Below are 23543 nucleotides of genomic sequence, written 5' to 3'. Positions count from 1 at the left end.
CCAGTGTATGGCATCATCCTGCCAGCGTCGCCTCTTACGGCGGAGTCTGTACAAACTGACACCATTGCAAAAAGCACCGCCCACTACTGGCGGAAGCAGAAATGGTAGCGGAAATCTGGCCTGACTGGAGTTTCACTCCAAGTTCCTGTCGCCCACCCAGATTGCTGGAGTACTCCACCCCAAGAATGGATGCATTTTTTTGCAGAGGCTTAAATCCACCAAAGTGCTAGAAATGCTGAATTTGGATTGCTGGGCTATCAATACCTCACCCCTCCAGTTCTGGGCTTTTTAACTGTCTCATCAGGGAGGGGTCCCGCAAGTAAAACTTCAGGTTTGGCTCTGCCCTAAAAGTGAATTAGCTAACTGGTTTCTGGGAGACTGCCCAGATACCTGTGGATTTGATTGATAGACCTGTTGATGGAAGAAGTGTTTTTCAATGGGTTGGCCTTGATTGGCGAGTCTGCCAATGGGTTGGCTTTGATTGGTGGGTCTGTCAATGTGTTGGTCTTGATTGGCGAGGCTGCCAATGGGTTGGCTTTGATTGGTGGGTCTGCCAATGTGTTGGTCTTGATTGGTGAGTCTGCCAATGGGTTAGCTTTGATTGGCGAGCCTGACAATGGGTTGGCTTTGACTGGCGAGTCTGACAATGGGTGGCTTTGATTGACAAGTCTGCCAATGGGTTGGCTTTGATTGGCGAGTCTGCCAATGGGTTGGCTTCGATTGGCGAGTCTGCCAATGGGTTGGCTTTGATTGGCGGGTCTGCCAATGGGTTGGCTTTGATTGGCGGGTCTGCCAATGCATTGGCTTTGATTGGTGGGTCTGTCAATGGTTGGCCTTGATTGGTGAGTCTGTCAATGGGTTGGCCTTGATTGGCGAGTCTGTCAATGGGTTGGCCTTGATTGGCGAGTCTGTCAATGGGTTGGCCTTGATTGGCGAGTCTGTCAATGGGTTGGCCTTGATTGGCGAGTCTGCCAATGGGTTGGCTTCGATTGGCGAGCCTGCCAATGGGTTGGCTTCGATTGACGGGTCTGCCAATGCATTGGCTTTGATTGGTGGGTCTGTCAATGGTTGACTTTGATTGGCGGGTCTGTCAATGGGTTGGCCTTGATTGGTGAGTCTGTCAATGGGTTGGCCTTGATTGGCGAGTCTGTCAATGGGTTGGCCTTGATTGGTGGGTCTGTCAATGGGTTGGCCTTGATTGGCAGGTCTGTCAATGGTTGGCTTTGATTGGCGAGTCTGTCAATGGGTGGCTTTGATTGGCGGGTCTGTCAATGGGTTGGCCATGATTGGCGGGTCTGTCAATGGGTTGGCCTTGATTGGCGAGTCTGCCAATGGGTTGGCTTTGATTGGTGGGTCTGCCAATGGGTTGGTCTTGATTGGTGGGTCTGTCAATGGGTTAGTTTTGATAGGTGAGTCTGTCAATGGGTTGGTCTTGATTGGCGAGTCTGTCAATGGATTGGCCTTGATTGGTGAGTCTGCCAATGGGTTGGCTTTGATTGGCGAATCTGTCAATGGATTGGCCTTGATTGGAGAGTCTGCCAATGGGTTGGCTTTGATTGGTGGGTCTGCCAATGGGTTGGCTTTGATTGGCGTGTCTGCCAATGGGTTGGCTTTGATTGGTGAGACTGTCAATTGGTTGACTTTGATTGGCGAGTCTGCGAATGGGTTGGCCTTGATTGGCAAGTCTGTCAATGGGTTGGCTTTGATTGGTGAGTCTGTCAATGGATTGGCCTTGATTAGTGGGGCTGTCAATGGGTTGGCTTTGATTGGCGAGTCTGTCAATGGGTTGGCCTTGATTGGCGAGTCTGTCAATTGGTTGGCCCTGATTGGCGGGTCTGTCACTGGATTGGCTTTGATTGACTGTGAGCGATATCTGCCTATCTTCCTTTGGGGCTAGCCAGGATCAGAGGAAATAAAATTATATTTCTGGTGTCTGTTACCCTCTTGCTGTTCTGGTATATGAGTAAAGGCTATTGAAGAACTATGGGGTCCATTTTTCACTTAAAACCTTCTCATCAAGAATTCATGTTCCAAGTTGTTTAAAATGATGCAGAGAAATGCTAGAGGATTCCTGCCTTTAGTTGTTCAGAAATGGACATTGGGAGATAAGATAGTGTTACCTATAACCCATAGAATTACCCATGTACTCGTAGCGTTTAGGCTGAGGGGAGACATGATTAAGGTGTATAAAATTATGAGGGGCATGGATAGAGTGGATAGGAAGGACTTATTTCCCTTAGCAGAGCGGTCAATAACCAGGAGGCATAGATTTAAAGTAATTGGTAGAAGGATTAGAGGGGAGTTGAGGTAAGATTTTTTCACCCAGAGGGTGGTGGGGATCTGGAACTCAATGCCTGAAAGGGTGGTAGAGGCAGAAACCCTCATCATGTTTAAAAAGTACTTGGATATGCACTTGAAGTGCCGTAACCTACAGGGCTACGCACCAAGAGCTGGAAAGTGAGATTAGGCTGGAGAGCTCTTTGTCGGCCGGCACGGACACGCTGGGCCAAATGGCCTCCTTCTGCGCCGTAAACGTCTACGATTCTATGATTCTTACCCACAGCGTTACTTTGCTTCACTCTAACTGACTGGGTTCTGTTGCAGGTCCACGAACTATGCGATAATTTCTGCCACCGGTACATCAGCTGCTTAAAGGGGAAAATGCCGATCGACTTAGTGATCGATGATCGCGACGGAGGCTCAAAATCCGACCTGGAAGATTTCACAGGATCCTGCACCAGCCTCTCTGACCAGGTAGGAAGCATTTCTTCAGCCGGCGGAAAAGCGGTGAAAGGCACAGGCCTCCTTTCAGATGTATGAGCCAGGCGGTTGTGGCAGAAATCCTCCAAATCCCATCTGGTCATGGTACTTTGACTGTAGTTAATTGCCCCAGAGTCTGGTGTTGTTCCCTCAAACAATCTGTGCAGTTCCTTTTTCAAAAATGATATAAGTATTTATTGACTGTATAAAGGAAGGTGGTGGATTATACCTGCAGTGTTGTTTTGCTTGATTCTTACAATGACCTGGAGATTAAATGGTGGGATTACTGTGTGGCAATGTATTCGCCTGAATATCATCTCTGCAATTATAATGGAGCGTTCATCTCGTTGACCTTAAGTCACAGGGAGAGAAGCATCAGACAAACCATTAAGCAATTATTCCAAAGCATCATTTCAAGGCCAGTGTTGTTTCTTTGACCTTGGATGGTGCTGTGGATTAGACACTGCCCGTTGACTCAGGGCACTGAGCACAAATCCAGTCCGGATTGACGGGGTGAGTCCTCTCTCACTGTAAGGCTCCTGCATGCAATGAGTTTTGGGAAGGTCGCGAGCCAATTCCTCGTGGGCAAGGGCCCGCTGTGCGACGCTCATCATAACGTGGCATAAGATGGCGTTAAATCGTCAACCACCGCCCCCCCTCAACAGTATCATAGAATCATAGACGTTTACGGCACAGAAGGAGGCCATTCGGCCCATATTGTCTGTGCCAGCCGCATAAGAGCTCTCCACCCTAATCCCACTTTCCAGCTCTCGGTCCGTAGCCCTGTAGGTTATGGCACTTCAGGTGCGTATCCAAGTACTTTTTAAATGTGATGAGGGTTTCTGCCTCGACCACCCTTTCAGGCAGTGAGTTCCAGACCCCCACCACCCTCTGGGTGAAAAAGTTCTCCTCAACGCCCCTCTAATACTTCTACCAATTACATTAAATCTCTGTCCCCTGGTTACTGACCTCCCTGCTAAGGGAAATAGCTCCTTCCTATCCACTCTATCTAGGCCCCTCATAATTTTATACACCTCAATTAAATCTCTCCTCAGCCTCCTCTGTTCCAAAGAAAACAACCCCAGCCTATCCAATCTTTCCTCATTAGCTATAAAATTCTCCAGTACTGGAAACACCCTCGTAAATCTCCTCTGTATCCTCTAGTGCGATCACATCCTTCCTGTAATGTGGTGACCAGAACTGTACACAGCTGTGGTCTAACCCGTGCTTCATACAGTGCAAGCATAACCTCCCCGCTCTTATGTTCTATGGCTGGTGTGGGCAAAGGAAGTATCACACTGCCGTTTCACTAAGGCTGGGGTCCAGGCGTATTGGGGGGGCAGAGTACAGCTTCAGATTCTTCGAGCTGACATTTACAAAAACGGGCCGCCTCCCTCATTGGGAGCGCCTATCGGAAAATCGTAGGCAACAGCCCGCTAATTTTCCACGAAACGCTCGCGAGTGTCGAGGTACTTGTTGCGCGGGCTTGGACTCGGAGACTCTACCCCTCAGTTGCTACCTCTTCTGTTCTTTGCACGGCTCGTGTGTGCTCGAATCCACAAATCAGCAAAGATGTTTCATGGAGACTGCATGCTGGCTTTAGCAGTGGAACATTGGAATTGTATTGCGTGTCTTGGAAGCCTGAATTCGGGTGATGGCTGCTGGTCAGACGGGTTTCGTAGGCGGTGTTGGTGCCGGACTCCCATTTGGGGGACACTTTAGCAGGAGTGGCAGAAGCTTGGACTCCTGCTCGTAGGCAAGGGTTGACCGGCCTTGTTTAGCCTTCTAGTCTTCCCAGAGATTGCTATGTCCTTGTCTTTGAAACTGCTAGCTCTGTAATAGAAAGAAAGAACTTGCATTTCTGCAGCGCCTTTCACGACCTCAAGACGTCCCAAAGCACTTCACAGCCAATGAAGCACTTTTGAAGTGCAGTCACTGTCGTAATGTAGGAAACGCGGCAGCCAATTTGTGCACAGCAAGCTCCCACAAACAGCAATTAAATAAACGACCAAATAATCTGTTTTTAGTGATGTTGTTTGAGGGTCAAATATTAGCCAGAACTCCCCTGCTGCACGGTGGCATAGTGGTTAGCACTGTTGCCTCACAGCGCCAGGGACCCGGGTTCGAATCTGGCCTCGGGTGACTGTCTGTGTGGAGTTTGTACATTCTCCCTGTGTTTGCGTGGGTTTCCTCCGGGTGCTCCGGTTTCCTCCCACAGTCCAAAGATGTGCGGGTTAGGTTGATTGACTATGATAAATTGACCCTTAGTGTTAGGGGGATTAAATACGTGGGGTTACGGGGATAGGGTGGGATATGTGTCGGTGCAGGCTCGATGGGCCGAAATGGCCTCTATCTGCACTGTGGGGTTTCTGTGATTCGGTGCTCTTCTTCGGAATAGCGCCGTGGGATCTTTCACGTCCACCTGAGAGGGCAGACGGGGCCTCGGTTTAACGGCTCAGCAGAAAGACGTTTTCCGATGCGTGGCTTGGACTTTAATTCGCTCCCTTGCGCCATTGTGTTTTTCTTTGTCCAGCTTTAGTCGCGGGATCTTGAATTGGGCCCCAAATGGGTGCCAAGAGAAAACCAGGCTCCTGGCAAGCCAGCGTCCTGACCTCTCCAAATGGGTTTGGAAGCGCGCAGTTGAATTGCACAGTATCGCTGCCAGTCCCAAGGATGGTAAAACTATTATCTACAAACTTCATTTGTCATAGTTCAGTTCAGACAAAAGGCATACTGTTTCTTGAAACTGGGAGATCGTTCAACACACAACACCCTCCCCCGACCCCCCCACCCTCCCTCTACAGAATTTGAAAGCTAATGTAATGAATCTTTGGCTGGTCTGTATGTGCTTTGACCGTATGGTATAAGGATCATTGCCGTCGCTGCCATCAAGGTAGGCCCCCTTTAGTTAGAGCTAGAGCTCGAGCTCGATTATTTGCTCCCAGAGTGGATCAGTTGTTGAGTGAACTGCTCAGGAGTGGGAATGGAACAGGATTTCCCCAGGTTTGATTCTCAGTCTGACACTGTCCAGGCTCCTGTTTGAGAAATAACTACATGTGCGAGGCCTGCTGGTGCACGTGGCAACGCAGCCCAGTGTAACTCAGTGCTATTAGGAGAGGACGGAAGAAAATCAGAGATTCACCCTTGGGAATGAACTGAATCAATGTTGGAGTTACTTAATTTAATACTTTATCCTTCAAATGATTCTCTGTTTGGAGAGTAGCGACACTAACCCTGACTTTTCTTCGTATGAGGCTCCACTGCTGACATGGAGTCCCGCTAGCAGGGGGCACCGGTCGCAGTTTCGGGCCTGTGACCTATCCCGTCCGACTTGCAGCCTGGCCATTCTTACGCAGGCCGCGTGGGCGCCACAGCACGGGGCCTACGCACAGGCTTCATTTCAATGCATTACTGGTTTAAAAAAAAAGGCCCCAGGCTGAATTTTTCTCACTTTGAGAGAGGCTCCACCCACTGTGGGCATCGAGCCCACTGGTTGTTAGGGGGGTGGGGGGGAGTGGGGAAGTGGGGGGGATGAGTCCCGGGACACGGCTTAGCTGAGAAGGCTTCTTAAAGGGAGTTTCAGTGGCTAAGGGTTTGTTAATTTTGGACAGGCGAGATCAAATTAGCTGCCCATTATACACCAGGCCCGATTCCTCTTTCCATTGACCTTGCTAGCTAGTTTGATTTAAACTGAGGTCTGTTCAGCCGGCGAGAATAGATCCCACAGGGCCATTCGAAGAGCAGGGGCGTTCTCCCAGTATCCTGGCCAATCCCTCCTTCAATGGGCGCTGGGCTCTTCAACCAGGAGATGGGGAACTGAATCCGGTCTCCTCCATCGATAGCCATACTCGGGGTTTGCATGCTGAGGACGAGGTGGTGATCCGCAGGTTCCGGCTCAGTCTAGGGGAGATCTTCCCTCGATTATGCTGCATCCTGTCACCTCGGCACCTGGGGGCACGGCATGAATTGGGCCAATTCTTGTGAGACACTGTACCCGCTGGTCCCAGTCTCTGTGCCGCTTCCACCCCCACCCCACCCCAACTATTTGATTAAGTCCCTTTTCCCGGTTTCTCCCCTCCTCTCTTGACTCATGCTGGAATGCGATTCCCCCAGCAGCCCTCCAGTACCTCCAGTGGCCAGTCTTCATATGTGAGATTGGGGAATGATGCCAGTAGGCTATTTGACTATGGTAGGCATTGCAAGCAAACCCCATCTCGTTCCCTCCCAAAGTACACACAATAAATATCTGGTAGTGGACAATGTATAATGGCCTGGAGCAGGCATCCTCATTGTGTCTGTTCCCCGTCTCCCCCCACCCCCAATCCAATGGCACTGAGGCTAATTGTAGTAAGCCCACCACTGAACCCCAGAAGTGATGAAACTTGGGGCCTTGGACTCACCCAACACACAGTGGAGCATGCATCAGCTGAGCCACCAGGAGCGCTATGTGTCTTTGCCTAACCCTAACAGTGGAACCTCATTTACTCTTGTTTGTGTCCCTGGTGAAGGGGGGAACAAGTTGACCCTACCCCGGTGAAGTAGGTTGCACCACTTGCCCAGCTGGTAGCCATGGCAATTTGCCCATGACTGACAGTACAGTACAGCCATGTCGTGCCCTAGTATGTCCCACTCACCATGTCAGTGTGCAGCTAACACTGATCCACCACGGCAGTCAACCATTGAAAGAGCAATTCACCAATTGGCAGTGTAACCATTACGGCTGCATATAGTGACACCACAAGTTCCGGCCAGAATGGAGATGATTGGGTAATTACCCTGTCAATCATGCCTGGAGAACGCACTGCTGTAAGTGACTGGGATCGATTTTACTCACATAATTTGTATTATGTAGCTATCCCCCACTCTCTGCATTTTACTGGAGAAATCACCCTGCTTTTATTGGGGGAGGTTGCTGTAGTTTCGGTCATGAGTTCTGTTTGCTGTAGTTCATCGAGACTCTTCTTAAATAGACTCTGTAGACTGTTTGCTGTAGCACGCTGTTTAAATAGACTCTGTTAGCTGAGTAAATAGACATTGTTTGCTGTGAAATAGACTCTGTTTGCTGATTAAATAGAGATTGTTTGCTGTGAAATAGATTGTTTGCTGTGAGTCTTGCCGTAAGTCCCGCCCCGCCTCCAGCTCATTGGCTGAGGCAGTGGTGTCGACAGACACTCTGAACAATTACAGGATGACCTAGTTCTGACTTCCGTGCTATGTGGAGCTTCAATCAGCACGCTCTGACCCACTGCCTCAGGCTTTCTCAGTGTCAGGCTGGGCCACTGAGCACAATCGAAAACCAGCCTGTGAACAGCAGAAGGCTCGTGTCTCTGAGTCAGCACAATCTCAATGTCGAATCGCGTGGGACCAGAGAGGGCCGTTCGGCACATCAAGCCCGACCCTTCCAACACAATCCACTCATGGTCTCACTCTCTATCCTTTTTATAACATGGCGACCAGAACTGTACTCCAAGTGTGGTCTAACCAAGGTTCGATACAGGTTTAGCATAACTTCCCTACCTTTCAATTCTACACCTCTGGAAATAAACCCTAGTGCTCGGTTTGCTTTTTTTATGGCCTTGCTAACCTGTGTTGCAACGTTTAGTGATTTGTGTATTTGTACTCCGAGTTGCCTTTCTTGATCTGACATCTTGGGATAGAAATTCCTCTAGGGCGCCAGCTCCCTCCAAGCTCACAGGGGCTTGGGGATCCTCATGCTCTAGACATTGTCACACCCCTTTCCTCTCTGCTTATTTTTCTGACGTCCAATCCTGTCCTGAGAAACAGACACGTGTTCAGCTCATTTTTAAAAGGCATTTCTTGATACGACATCAAAAACAGGGATTAGTTGAAAGCCTAACTGAGCAGGCCTCAACGCCTCAAGAGCACGTCTATCAATGTTCCAGGATTTAGAGTTGGGGGATTGTTCTTTGTGCGTCCGTGGAAGACCCTAGATGATGCAGTGAGTTGTTGTGATCGGGAATGCGCTGCCTGAAAGGGCGGTGGAAGCAGATTCAATAATAACTTTCAAAGAGAATTGGATAAATGCTTGAAGGGGAAAAAATTTGCAGGGCTACGAGGAAAGGGCAGGAAGAGTGGGATTAATTGGATAGCTCTACCAAAGATGGGCCGAATGGCCGCCTTCTGTGCGGTATCATTCTATGATTCTATGACAGAATGCATGTGCTTCTCCAGTGGTGGGTCGGAGGACATATGGAAGGATTGTGCCACTCAAAGGGCAAAGGCGAGTCTTTCTATTAGTAATCTGCCTTTCTCCTAAGAGAGATGATATGTCCCACACTCAATGGCTCTCCATACCTGGGCAATAATCAGAGCTGGCATGGGACCAAAAAAATACCCCCCCCCCGTCTCCATTGGTGCAGCCCAATCCAGCATTCCTCTTGGAGAGACACGGAAGGTGCCACTGGAAACTCTGTGGGGATGTGCCAACTCGATATATTTATATGTTTGTCGTGCAAACGATACCCCTCCCCCACCAGCCCCTCCCACGAAGACCCGAGGAATGTTGAAGGAATTCCGCAGGCTAAGGCCCTCATGCCAGAAGATTCGGCTCCCATGGGAACCACTTTGATGCATTTTCCAGGCGGCCATCTTCAGACTCAATCCCCGCGGGCAGGAGTACAATGCTGGGATAGACTGGGGTTCAGGGAACTCCGCTTCAGCCATTTTCTCCGCACCTCTCACTCAGTGACTCGCCATGCTTTATTATGGGATGGAGTGCTCCTCCCCAACCTCCCACATCCCCGGGGCTCCCAATTTGATGCGCGTTACTGCGGGGAAATTCTCAAGCTGCCAGAGGTTTTCCCAAAGGAAAGGCAGGGAGGAAATTCGGGCAGGGATGGGGTTTAGGGGCAGTTCTCCTTTCTCCCAGCAACTGAGGCATGGACAGACCAGGACACCAGCCAATGCCTCACCTACAGATAGCACATGACGTACGGAAAAAACCAAGGTCAGTCATAGAATCATACAACAACAGCAACTTGCATTTATCTAGTGCCTTTAATGTAGTAAAACATCCCAAAGTGCTTCACAGGAGCATTATGAAACAAAATTTGACAGCGAGCCATGCAAGGAGAAATTAGGGCAGAGCTTGGTCAGTGAGGTATCTTTTAAGGAGCGTCTTAAAGGAGGAGAGAGGTAGAGAGGCGGAGAGGTTTAGGGAGGGAATTCCAGAGCTTAGGGCCTCGGCAGCTGAAGGCACGGCCACCAATGGTGGAGTGATTATAATCAGGGATGCTCAAGAGGCCAGAATTAGAGGAGCGCAGATATCTCGGGGGGTTGTGGGGCTGAAGGAGATTACAGAGATAGGGAGGGGCGAGGCCAGGGAGGGATTTGAATACAAGGATGAAAATTTTGAAATCGAGGCACTGCTTAACTGGGATCCAATTTAGGTCAGCGAGCACACGGGGATGGGTGAACGGGACTTGGTGCGAGTTAGGAAAAGGGCAGCAGAATTTTGGATGACATCAAGTTTGCGTAGGGCACAGCACAGAAAGAGGCCATTCGGCCCATCGTGCCTGTGCCGGCTCTTTGCAAGAGCTATTCAATTAGTCCCACTGCCCCTGCCCTTTCCCCACATAGCCAGTGCAGACAAGAACAAGGCTTAGTGAATCAAATCACTTTGCGATGTTAAAGACACGAATTGCCTCATGAATATTCAGGAGTTCATTTAAGGACATTTATATTAACTCCCAGTGTAATTTTCTCCTTCGTCCTTGCTGCTGATGGGGGAGGGTCCGGAATAAATTTAAACAAAATTAATCAGCATTTTAGAAGATTTGGACATCATTCAACAAAGTGCACATTACGCTGCAGAACATCAGCGCATGTTGTGTCTGGGCCCAGAGTCATTCCAGGTGAATTGGATTAGGCTTTGTTCCATATCCTGCTCACTAGCGCCTTATCATTTAAACTTCTATTGAGCGGAAATTGGTGTTCCTCGTTCTGTTTTTGGAATGCATCATGGCGAAAGGTGCGAGATGGTATAATCCCACGAACCAATCTGTGATTTTTCACCGCCGAGATAATACTTGGTCCAATTTCGTAGTGTGTAACCGGGAATTTCATTACCCTCCAGGCACTGTAAGCCAGTGCCACTGGCCCTGGGTGGTGGAGCGAGTCGGACCTTGTCCCCTCACATCAGGACCTAGAGTCCAAATCCAGCCTGGATCGATGGAATGGGAGAGTTCCCTGCTTGCTGTGAGGGTCCGATGTGAGATGAGTTTGGTGCTATCCACCCAGCTCTTCGAGGAGTGGGCCCACCACACAACATGGTCAAGGAACGGTAGCGTAGTGGTAATGTTACTGGACTCATAGGGCTGGATTTTGTCAATGGGGACGTGATGGAGGCGGGACTCCCACTTTTTGGGTTGTAGTCCCGCCTCCATCGATTTGTGGCCAACTCACGCGATTTTCCCTTGATTGACCTTGTTGAGACCGCCCAGCGGGCTCAGCAGGCCAATTAAGGGACACCCGGTTACAGGTGATGTCAGTGATTGACATTTCATCTGTCAAGAGCTTTTGACAGATGAAATATCAGCGTTTGACAGCTCTGTGAAGCTGTCAAACACTGACAATCTGACTTCTAACTTGAGTCCTTCGCCACAGACTCAGTTAGAAATCTCTCCAGAACAGAAAGCTGAATGCTGCAACTTTTGACAGCTCGCGGCCATTCTGCTTTCTGTGCCGGTGAGATGAGGGACTCCCGAGACCTGAAGGAAGGAAGGCTGCAATAGTAAGTAAAGGAAAGTAAAACTTATTTAAACACATTACACACACCAAGCACACTTACCTCTGCACTCATGCACCCATCACTCACCTGAACACCGGACATCTCGAACCCTCCAAGCCCTTCAGCCCGACGGTCCGCTTTGCTAACATTGCCGAGGTTTGGAGCTGTTGGGAAGCCCACACTTCAGGGCTAAAAATAGGGATTAGGCCAAAAACTGCCTGTTAACTACCTGTTAACAGACAGTTAATTGGCACTAATCCCCTTCCCACCTCGGGGAGGCGGCTCCCAGCACAGGTCAGGTACCCGCCTCCTGGGAAACGGGCATGGAGGCGGGTTGGGGGCGGGAAGGGTTCGTGCCCCCCCATTCTGCAATTTTAACAGCCCACACGCCTCCATTCCCGCCTCCACGGCCCTGGGAAATTCGAGCCCGTAGTCGGAGGACAAGAGGCTCAACTCCCACCACGGCAGCTGGGGAATTTAAATTCAGTTAAATTAATCTGCAATAAGCTTAGTATCAGGAACAGCGACCGTGTAACTATCGGATTGGCGTAAAAACCCATCTGGTTCACTAATGTCCTTTAGGGAAGGAAATCTGCCATCTTTACCCGGTCTGGCCTGTATGTGACTCCAGACCCACAGCAATGTGGTTGACTCTTAACCGCCCCTCTGAAATGGCCGAGCGAGCCACTCAAGGGAAATTAGGAATGGGCAATAAATGCTGGCTGCTGCCAACGACTCCCACATCCCATGAATTAATAAAAAAAAGGAACATAGGAGGAGGCCATTCAGCCTCTCGGGCCTGTTCTGCCATTCAATTAGATCATGGCCGATCTGCACCTCCTTGGACCCATAACCCTTAATACCCTTGAACTGTACTTCAGCATCAATTGGCAGTAAATTGGAAGAACGACTGATATGGAAAATATCACATTGGTATATACGTGGAGTGGTTGGGGCGACTAACATCTTTAAAGGGAACGATAGCAAAATACTGCGGATGCTGGAAATCTGAAATAACAACAGAAAATGCTGGAAAAACTCAGCAGGCCAGGCAACATCCGTGGAGAGAGAAACAGAGTTAACGTTTCAGGTCGAAACCCTTCTTCAGAACCGAGAAAAAAGCAGGAAATGAAATAGATTAAAAGGCCAGTTTGGGGGCTGGAAAATGGGGGAGGGGATGAAAGAACAAAAGGGAGGTCTGAGAGGTGAAGAGACATTAAGAGATATTGAAGGCGAGACGAGATGGTAATAGGACAGGTAAAGAGAAAAAAGATGGCTCTAGATGAACTCATCTTCCGATTAGGCACTTTACAGCCTTCCGGACTCAATATCAAGTTCAACAATTTCAGATCATAACCTCGGCCCCTATTATATTTTTATATATTTTTTATCCACACCTTTGGTTTGTGCCTTTTTCTTTTTTTTCTCTCCCACACGGCAGCTGTCTCTCACTCTGCCAGCGCATTTCACACTTCATCTAGAGCCATCCTTTGTCTCTTTACCTGTCCTATTACCATCTCGTCTCGCCTTGAATATCTCTTAATGTCTCTTCACCTCTCAGACCTTCCCTTTTGTTCTTTCATCCCCTCCCCCATTTCCCAGCCCCCAAACTGGCCTTTTAATCTGTTTCATTTCCTGCTTTTTTCTCAGTCCTGAAGAAGGGTTTCGACCCGAAACGTTAATTCTGTTTCTCTCTCCACGGATGTTGCCTGGCCTGCTGAATTTTTCCAGCGTTTTCTATTGTTATTTCAGATTTCCAGCATCCGCAGTATTTTGCTATTGTATCTGTTTTAGGGATGTTGATCAAGGGATAAATACCGGCCAGGGCACCGGGGAGAACACTTCGAAGGGAGGAGGAAGAGCTGAGGAAGAACAAGAGGGGAAAGTTCAGAGGAGAACTGACCACAGTAGTATCACGAGGCAAAATGGAGAGAAAGATATCTTTATTAAACTAGCTTTTTCTCGTAGCGTATTCAGGAGTTCGGGTCAGAGTTGGGGGGAGGCTGAAAGATCCTTCCCAGAAATGGGGGAAGGATTTAAGTCTTGAAAAAAACATCATATTAAGCTTTACACATTCCCTTTTTGTGTTCAGTGTGTGCCCCTAATTATTAAAGCCTCACATCTGGGCGCTGTTCACATGAACTAACACATGAAACAGCTGCAATTCAATCGCACATATTTTATGACAATCTTCTGAATGAGTCCCGCAGGAAACAGATGCAAGTCAATTAGGACTTGAAGAAATAAAATGGTTCGGTAATGAAACGCGGCCAAAAGGAAAGAGAAGGAGGAGGAGGGAATCAAACTGCAGGACTTCAAACAGAGTCTCGCAGGGGCTGGCCATCACCGCTGGAGAAACTGTCTCCCAGTGAGGCCCGAAAGCAACAGGCAGCTTGAGTGTCCTTGTCTGTCTGTCTGTGTGCATCAGTGAGTCTGGGGGCTGAGATACACACAGCAGCTGGGAGACCTTTGTGCAGGGGTCGTGTTTTGTGAAATGTTAGCTGCACATCAATTTACCCAATCCCCCCCCCACCCCCCACGAACCCTGATGTAAGAAAACTACTAGGCACTTGGTCTAAGCGTTAAACAAAGCTTTAATCAACTGTTTTACAACATGGAGGTCTAGTTGTGTCCTTCACTAGTTCCTGTTAAGAATGTCCTGCGCAAGCTGGGCCCGTGCCCGAGTATTTATACTCTCCCTGGACAGCGCCACCCGCAGGCCGCTCAGTATTATTTCATAAGTCTTTCTTTCATGAATGACTGATTCATGTCAAACCCCACTTTCAGAAGGCCGCGTGGAACGTGAACACTGGCATGGGCCGGTTGGGCCGAGCGCCCCGTGTGTGCGCCGTGCATTCTGCGTAACGCTCTGAATGCAGCAACGACCGTTTTCACTGGTGGGTGTCACCGGGGGCGGGTCGGGTTGGGTTGTTTTTTTTTGTGGTGCCAACGTGGGCGCTGGCACTTGGGCCCTGGTCTGTGTGGCACTGTGCCATGTTAGCGTGGTTATAATTGGGGCTTTCCTGTGCGCAGGCATGCCTGCCCAAGCATGGTAAATGGCGTGCGGCATATCGTTAGCAAAACATTAACATGCCACGAGGTGGGGCTCATATTCAGGTACACAAGCAAAAGATTAACAAGCAGTAAGCGGGGCCCCTAAGCTGCCTCTACTCCTCCCCCTGACAGGAATGATTACTGGTCCAGTAAAGTCTCTGGTCAATGGTGACCCCCAGGTTGTTGATGGCGGGGGATTTGGTGATGGTAATGCCGTTGAATGTCAAGGGGATGTGGTTAGATGCTCGCTTGTTGGGGATAGTCATTGCCTGGCACTTGTGTGGCATGGATGTTACCTGCCGCTAATCAGCCTGAATGTCGTCCAGGTCTTGCTGAATGCGGGCACGGACTGCTTCATTATCTGAGGAGTTGCGAATGAAGCTGTTAGGAGTGCATTCACTGGATTATAAAATTAGGATTGTATATACTGGGATACACAGGTGTCAATCCCCATCATTTTCTTGCAAACTTTAGCTTTTAAACAGGTTTATATTGTGACTTTTTAAAATATGATAAACTTTGCATATTACAATAAAATTCATTCTTTAAAAAAACATGAGCCCTCCTAACAAACTGACAGCTGCTGGAGAAGCAGCTCACCGTGCTTCCGATCTGTGAACATTCACGGTGCACTTAAAGTTCATTCTCACACTGCCAAGCTCAGCTCGTTTTAGCAGGAATCTTCTCCCCTCGGCTCCGATGGGCGCTGACTGTTGCGGCGACACCTTTTTTTGCCAGCACCTGCCACCATCCAGCCCCTCACCCAAGCAACCCAACCGTCCTTCTTGTGAGAGCGTGGACGGTGAGGGGGCATTGACTATTTGACTGTGGAGGGCCTCGCGGTAAAACTCTATCCTCACCTCACACGTCCACGTGGGTGAATTGTCCGGCAGGGGTGACTGGAAAGTGATCAGCAGCGGGAACCCGGGCCAATTTACCCTATCTTCGCTCAGGCCAATCATAGCAAGCTCAGCTGCCTCGGCACCAGGGATTCTACCCTCGACCTTTCTGGTCTGTGCACTTCAGTTGTACACAGGGGAGTGTACTTACCACGGAGGCAGATAGAGGATGGACCTTTGCTCCTTGCATCTGGGTTCCCTGGGAAATGCAACAAGAAGAAAGAAAGTCTTTCATTTCTATAGTGCCTTTCGCAAGCACTTCTCTTCTTCGAAATAGTGCCATGGGATCTTTTATGTCCACCTGAGAGGGCGGACATAATAGATCCCATGGCACTATTTTGAAGAAGAGGCTTAACACCTCATCTGAAAGTCGGTACCTCAGGCAAGACCAGCTAACTTGGCACAAAGGATTATACCCGCGACCTTTCCTCCGGGTTATAGGTTAGGGTTAGGTTTAAGGTTAAGGTTTTAAAAAATTAGTTTGTGGGATGTGGGCATCGCCGGCAAGGCCAGCATTTATTGCCCTTCCCTAATTGCCCTCAGGAGGGTGGTGGTGAGCCGCCTTCTTGAACCGCTGCAGTCCGTGTGGTGAAGGTGCTCCCACAGTGCTGTTGGGGAGGGAGTTCCAGGATTTGGACCCAGCGACGATGAAGGAATGGCCAATATACTTCCAAGTCAGGATAGTGTGTGACTTGAAGGGGAACTTGGAGGTGGTGGTGTTCCCATGCACCTGCTGCCCTTGACCTTCTAGGTGATAGAGGTCGCGGGTTTCGGAGGTGCTGCCGAAGAAGCCTTGGCGAGTTGCTGCAGTGCATCTTGTAGATGGTGCACACTGCAGCCACGGTGCGCCGGTGGTGGAGGGAGTGAATGTTTAAGGTGGTGGATCGGGCGCACTGCATCACTGCAGTGCGAAAGTGGTTGAATCAAAGGGTCTACCTCTTTCACTCCATCCTTATGTGGAAGAAAAAGTACTGTGTGAAATGCTGGGCCTGTACTTTTAAGTGGCATTGAGACGGCCTTGTTGTGATGAGGCAGGTGTAATTATGATAAAAATGAAATACTTTGTCAAGTTTTGGTAGCAATCCCTTTCATTTTGTCACAATACATAAGGAACGTATGAAATACCTGCTGTGTTGAAAATCACATCTCTTGCCTTACTCAATGCAAAAGATTTGTTCAGTTTTCTAGAAAACTACAGGGGTAACTTTTAATTTTTACAATAGTGTAAAATGGACGATATTGGTTTGTCTGCCTGTTACATTCCCTGCTTTACTTACCTTTCAATTGAAGTCAATGAAAATTGGGCAGGGTGTCACCATCACCAAAAGTGAAAAATACCCGGTACTTGCTTGAGGGAGTAACCAAACCACATAATTCATGTGCGATTAGTTCAAAAGCAAAATACTGCAGATAGGAACACAGGAACAGGAGGAGGCCATTCAGCCCCTCGAGCCTGTTCTGCCAATCACTGAGATTATGGCTGACCTGTGACCTAACTCAATCTGCCCGCCTTTGGCCCATATCCCTTAATAATTTTGGCTAACAGAAATCTATCAATCTCCGATTTAAAATTAACAATTGATCTAGCACCAATTGCTGTTTGCGGAAGAGAGTTCCAAACTTCTACCACCCTTTGTGTGTAGAAGTGTTTCCTAATTTCACTCCTGAAAGGTCTGGCTCTAATTTTTAGACTATGCCCCCTAGTCCTAGAATCCCCAACTAGCAGAAATAGTTTCTCTCTATCTACCCTATCTGCTCCTCTTAATGGCCCAGAAATTCGGGTCGGGGGCTTCCCACGGGTGCAAGCCCCCGACCTGCACTTACCCAGCGCGCCGGCCGTTGAGCTGTGGGCCCGCGTGGGATTCCGATCCTGGGCCTGCTCCAGCTGCCGGCGCGCAGTGCTTGCGTATCCCAGGGGCGCAGTTAGTTCGAAGCGTCCCCTGGGATCACATAGAGTCATAGACTTTTTACAGCGCAGAAAGAGACCCTTCGGCCCATCGTGTCTGCGCCGTCCATCAATCCCTGTCCAGTCTAATCCCATTTTCCAGCATTTGGTCCATAGCCTTGTATGCAATGGCATTTCAAGTGCCCATCCAAATGCTTCTTGAATGTTGTGAGGGTTCCTGCCTCTACCACCCTTTCAGGCAGTGAGTTCCAGCTTCCAACCACCCTCTGGGTGAAAAAATTCCTCCTCAAATCCCCTCTAAATCTCCTGCCCCTTACCCTGAATCTATACCCCCTTGTTATTGACCCCCCTACTAAGGGGAAAAGTTCCTCTTTATCTACCCTATCTATGCCCCTCATCATTTTGTACACCTCAATCAGGTCCCCCCTCAGCCTCCTTTGCTCCAAGGAAAACAACCCCAGCCTGTTTAGTCTTTCTTCATAGCTGAGGCGCTCCATCCCAGGTAACATCCTGGTGAATCTTCTCTGCACCCTCTCCAAAGCAATCACATCCTTCCTATAGTGAGGCGACCAGAACTGCACACAGTACTCCAGCTGTGGCCTCACCAGCGTTTTGTACAGCTCCATCATAACCTCCCTACTCTTATATTCTATGCCTCTGCTAATGAAGGCAAGTATCCCATATGCCTTTTTAACCACCTTATCTACCTGTTCCGCTGCCTTCAGGGATCTATGTACATGTACACCAAGGTCCCTCTGACCCTCTGTACTTCCTAGGGTCCTACCACTCATTGTGTATTCCCTTGCCTTATTTGTCCGTCCAAAATGCATCACCTCGCACTTTTCAGGGTTAAATTCCATTTGCCACTTTTCCGCCCATCTGACCAACCCGTTAATATCATCCTGTAGCCTGAGGCTTTCCTCCTTGCAATTTACCACCCCACCAATTTTCGTGTCATCCGCGAACTTACTGATCATACCCTTTACATTCTCATCCAAATCATGAATGTAGATCACAAACAGCAAGGGACCCAGCACCGATCCCTGAGGTACCCCACTGGACACAGGCTTCCAGTCACAAAAGCAACCTTCGACCATCACCCTCTGCCTCCTGCCACTCAGCCAGTTTAGGATCCAACGCGCCAAGGCCCCCTGGATCCCATGGGCTCTTACCTTCTTGACCAGTCTCCTATGCGGGACTTTGTCAAAAGCTTTACTGAAGTCCATGTAAACCACATCCACAGCATTTCCCTCATCCACACACCTAGTCACCCCCTCGAAAAATTCAATCAGATTTGTCAGACATGATTTACCCTTGACAAAGCCATGCTGACTATCCCCGATTAATCCTTGCCTCTCCAAGTGGAGACTAATTTTGTCCCTCAGAATTTTTTCCAATAATTTCCCTACCACAGATGTTAGGCTCACTGGCCTGTAATTCCCTGGTTTATCCCTGCTACCCTTCTTGAATATGGGTGGGCCATGGAAAGCCAATGGTAGCAGGGAATGCCCATTCATAAATTTGACAGGAAAAGCTGTCAAACCTATAAATACTATAAGCCTCAAAACATAACAAAAACTTCAAATAAATTTAAAAAAAAACATCACATTTTTAAAATAACTATAAATTACATGAAATAACTATTTTAAACAATAATTTAAATTTTAGAAAAAATTAATTACATTTTCTAACGGGGCTAAAAATAAACTTACCTTTCTTTAAAGTATTTAAAATTAATAAACCTGTGGAAAAAATGTTTTAATTTTAATTAATTCACCACTTACCTTGTTAAAAGCAGGCCTTGCGACTGCTTTTTAAAGGTGTAACTACTGGAGACTTACCCTCCTGGAGAAACCTGGAAAAAAACGTAAGTTCGATGCGCACGCGTTCCACCTGTCAACCCCTTCTTTCAAGGGAACGGAAGTTCCGGTTTCCCGCGCATGCGCAGTGCATGCACGAAACCGGCACTTTCGTTGGGCCTACGCGTGAGTACCCCGTACGTACTCACGCATGGGGACCCGAATTTCTGGGCCAATATCTTGAAAGATCCCCTTAATGGCCCAGTAATTCCGGTCCCAACGCGTGAGTACGGACGGGGTACTCACGCGTGGGCCCGTTGGAAGTGCCGGATTTCAGCATGCACAGCGCATGCGCGGAAAACTGGCATTTCCTCTCCTCTGAACCAAGGGGTTAAGAGGCGGTTCCCTAGCAACGTTGGAGGCAGCACGTACGCGTTGAACTTCGATTTTTTTGACAGGTTTGTCCGTGCGTGAAGGCCTCCACTTTTTACGAATGTAAAAAGCAGACGTAGGACTTAGTTTTAAAAGGTAAGTGGTCTAATAATTAAAGTTAGAATTTTTTTTCCACAGGTTTATTATTTTTAAAGAATTTACAGTAAGGTAAGTGTATTTTTGGACCCTATTTCTTGAAAAAAAATTTTTGGCAGAAATTTGAATAATTGTTTAAAATAGTTTTTTAAAGTTATTAATAGTTAATTTAATTATTGGAATTTTTAAAAACTTTTATTTAAAGTTTAAGTAGTGTTTTGGGCGCCTGGACTTTTCATGAGTTTGACAGGTCTTATGTCTAACTCATGAATGGACTTTTGTAAACTCCCATTGGTTGCCCAGTGCTCATGTGATCCCAGCCGGCTCATCGCACTAAGTACGCCGCTGGATCACGCACGCACAGCGCGCCGGGTGCTGAACCGGGCCACAGACCGGAAATCCACGCAGGGCCAGTCTTCAAATGTCAGCGCGATATGTAAGTGTAGGTCGGGGGCTTGCACCCACGGGAAGCCCCCGACCCAAATTTCTGGGCCAAATCTTGAAAATGCTGGAAATCTGAAATAAAAGCAGAAAATGCTGGAAATGCTCAGTGGATCAGGCAGCACCTGTGGAGAGAGAAACAGATTTAACGTTTCAGGTCGATGACCTTTCGTCAGAACTGGAAAAAGCCGGAGATGGAACAGGTTTTTAAGCAAGTGCAGGGGCAGGGAAAGGGGGGAGGGGAGGAAAGGTCAAAGGGGAAGGTTTGTGATAGGGTGGAAGGCAGGAGAGATTAAATGACAAAAGGGATGGTGGTGCAAGGCAAAACGAAAAGATAATGGCCCTGAAATTAGGATCGGGTGCTTGCCGCGCGTGCAAGCCCCCGATGTGCACTCACCCTGCGCACCGACATCTGAAGCCTGGGCCTGCTTGCATTTCCTGTCACTGGCCCGGTTCAGCTGTCGGCGCGGTGTGCTTACCTGATCCAGCGGCGTAGTTAGTGCGATGTGCCGGCTGGGATCAGGTGAGCACTGTGCAGCCAATCAGGGGAGGGGAAACAGAAAGAGCTGTCAAACTCATGAAAACTCCTGGCCCCAAAACACTACTTAAACCTGAAAGAAAATTAAAAAAAACATTGCACTACTTAAATGAACAATAAAGAACTCTGAAAAACTATTTTAAACAATAATTTTAAAATTTGAAAAACATTTTTTTTTTTTTTTTTTAAATCGGGGCTAAAACTAAACTTACCTTACTGTAAATTCTTTAAAAATAACAAACCTGTGGAAATTTTTTTTCTCAATTGTACTAAAAGCCCACTTACCTGAAAAACTAAGTATTTACGTGTGGTTTTTCAATGCGTAAAGACCGGAGGCCTTTACACACACGCACAACTCTGGAAAAAAAAAAGGAATTTCACTGCGCACGCGCTGCCTGTGCAGTCGCGCGCATTCTGCCTCTTAATCCCTTGGGTCAGAGGACAGGAAATGCCGGTTTTCAGCACATGCGCTGTGCATGCTGAAAACCGGCAATTCCTCCGGGCACACGCGTGAGTACCCCGTCCGTACTCACGCGCTGTGACAGGAATTACTGGGCCATTGGGACAAGTAAAGGAACAAAAAATGGGTCTAGAGGAGGTGTAAATGGGAATGGCAGAATCATCAACAACTGCTGTCCGAAAAAATGGGGGCAGAGGTTATGATCTGTGATTAGTTCAATTCTGTTTATGACTTGGCAAAACCTTTTGAACTAGCAGTTATTCAAATCTGCAACTATTGGGCGAGTATTTATTGAGTGGGGACAGGTCAAATCATCGAGTGCTTAAAACATTCAAATCGTTAGAACGTTCAAAGAGATAGATCAGGCCATTTCGTTCATGCAGTTAGTAAGACGAATGACATTTATAAAGGTGAATCTAGAATAATCGTGTAGCACAGAGATTGTGAAAACCTTTCATTCTTACAAGGAGCCAGTTTAGTATAATATCCACTATAATTATATTCTTTTATGCTCCTGTTGCTATTCACAGTGTCAACCGTGGCTCAGGGAGTTGCACTCTTACCTCCTGAGTCAGACGGTCGTGGGTTCAAGTCCCACTGCAAAGAGCTGAGAATCAAACATCTAGGCTGACACTCCCAGTGCCGTGCTGAGGGAGCGCTGCACTGTCGGAGGTGCCGTCTTTCAGATGAGATGTTAAATGTCTGCTCTCTTGGGTAGATGTAAAAGATCCCACGGGCACTATTTCGAAGAAGAGCAGGGGGAGTTCTCCCCCGGTGTCCTGGGGCCAATATTTATCCCTCAACACAACATCACTAAAACAGATGATCTGGTCATTAACACATTGCTGTTTGTGGGAGCTTGCTGTGCGCAAATTGGCTGCCACGTTTCCTAAATTACAACTGTGACTACACTTCAAAAAGTACTTCATTGGCTGTAAAGTGCTTTGGGATGTCGAGAAAGGCGCTATATCAATGCAAATCTTTGTTTCTAGTCTAGGTAAGTACATGAGAGACAAATGAATAGAAGGATCTGCAGATAGGGTTAGATGAATAGGGTGCGAGAAGGTTTGTGTGGATCATAAGCACTGGTATGGACCAGTTGGGCTGAATGGCCTGTTTCTGCGCTGCAAATGCAATGTAATTCAACTTTAGTTCGATAAATTCACTTGATAGTTTGAAGAGGCCTGATGTTGTGATGCTTTGCTGCTTTTCAAAGACATATTTCGAAGAAGAGCAGGGGGGAGTTCTTCCCCCCCGGTGTCCTGGGGCCAATATTTATCCCTCAACCAACCTCACTGAAAAACAGATGATCTGGTCAGGATCACGTTGCTGTTTGTGGGATCTTGCTGTGTGCAAATTGGCTGCCGGGTTTGACACATCACAACAGTGACCACACTTCAAAAAAAGTGCTTCATTGGCTGCAAAGCGCTCTGGGACATCTGGTGGTCGTGAAAGGCGCGACAGAAATGCCGGTCTGTCTTCTTTCTTTACGAGAAAGGTCTTGTGGACGCACAGGATGGACCCAGCAGCTAAATGGAAAGACCTTTGGTTTCCTATCCTGATCAAGCCACCAAAGGTTATCGCGATATCTGGACCAGCGGAGCTACACTGAGGATCGTGAGCATCTAAAATCTCAGCTGTGCGCGTAGCCTAAGGTACAAAAGCAATGTCTGCAGGATGAAAAGGGCAGAAGAGATTCAGAAGCAGAAGCGATATCAAAACCCATGAACAGAGGCACGATATCAAAGCTATCGATACTGCAGTGACAGCTTTGTGTCGTAGGAAATGCAGGAGGAACATTTTCTGCCGAATGGTGGCCAGTGTGTGCAAGCGTGGTGGAAGTAAAAAGCTCGATGGGTTTCAAGGAACTAGACTGGTTCTGGTCCACTAATGTGCTTCAGGGCTGTCAGCAATGCAGCAAGGGAGTGCTGTCAGACTTGGTTCAGTGGGCAACACCCTCGCCTCGGAGACAGATGGTCATGGGTTTCAAGTCACACGACAGAGACTTGAGCACAAAATCGAGGCTGACACTCTGGTGCAGCACTGAGGGAGTGCTGCACTGCCGGAGATGCCGTCGTTCAGATGAGACGTTAAACCCAGGCCCCGTCTGCTCTCTCAGGTGGATGTATAAGATCCCACGGCACTATTTCGAAGAAGAGCAGGTGAGTTCTCCCCGGTGTCCTGGGCCAATATTTATCCCTCAACCAACATCACTAAAAGATACCGGCCTAGAAATTCGGTGGAGGCCCAAACGGGGCGCCCAGCTCGCCTGGGCGCCGGAATTACCGCTGCGATCGGAGCCGTTGCGACCGCCGGAAATTCGTCTTCTGCGCCCCAAGAGGGAGATGGGGCGAGGCTCGAGGCGCTCCGCGTCCCTCTTAGGGCGCTGAAACTGAATATCGCAGCGCA

General features: G+C 48.3%; 1 protein-coding gene across 5 annotated transcripts in view; it reads left to right on the top strand.

Moving 5' to 3' along the window:
- The window catches only part of LOC147096872 (homeobox protein Meis1-like), a 639590-nt gene that overhangs the window by 150759 nt on the left and 465288 nt on the right, over nt 1–23543 (top strand). For all 5 annotated transcript variants that reach the window (XM_085973574.1, XM_085973575.1, XM_085973579.1 and 2 more), the window contains exon 6: nt 2605–2754. In XM_085973574.1, the coding sequence (XP_085829700.1) occupies nt 2605–2754 (150 nt within the window). The remainder of the gene's footprint in view (nt 1–2604; nt 2755–23543) is intronic.

This window comes from Somniosus microcephalus, chromosome 34, assembly GCF_052327205.1.
Source record: "Somniosus microcephalus isolate GS21.2 chromosome 34, FLI_Smic_1.0, whole genome shotgun sequence".
Taxonomy (NCBI): Eukaryota; Metazoa; Chordata; class Chondrichthyes; order Squaliformes; family Somniosidae; genus Somniosus; species Somniosus microcephalus.
Note: the sequence above shows the minus strand (reverse complement) of the source record. Positions and strands in the feature narration are given on the sequence as shown.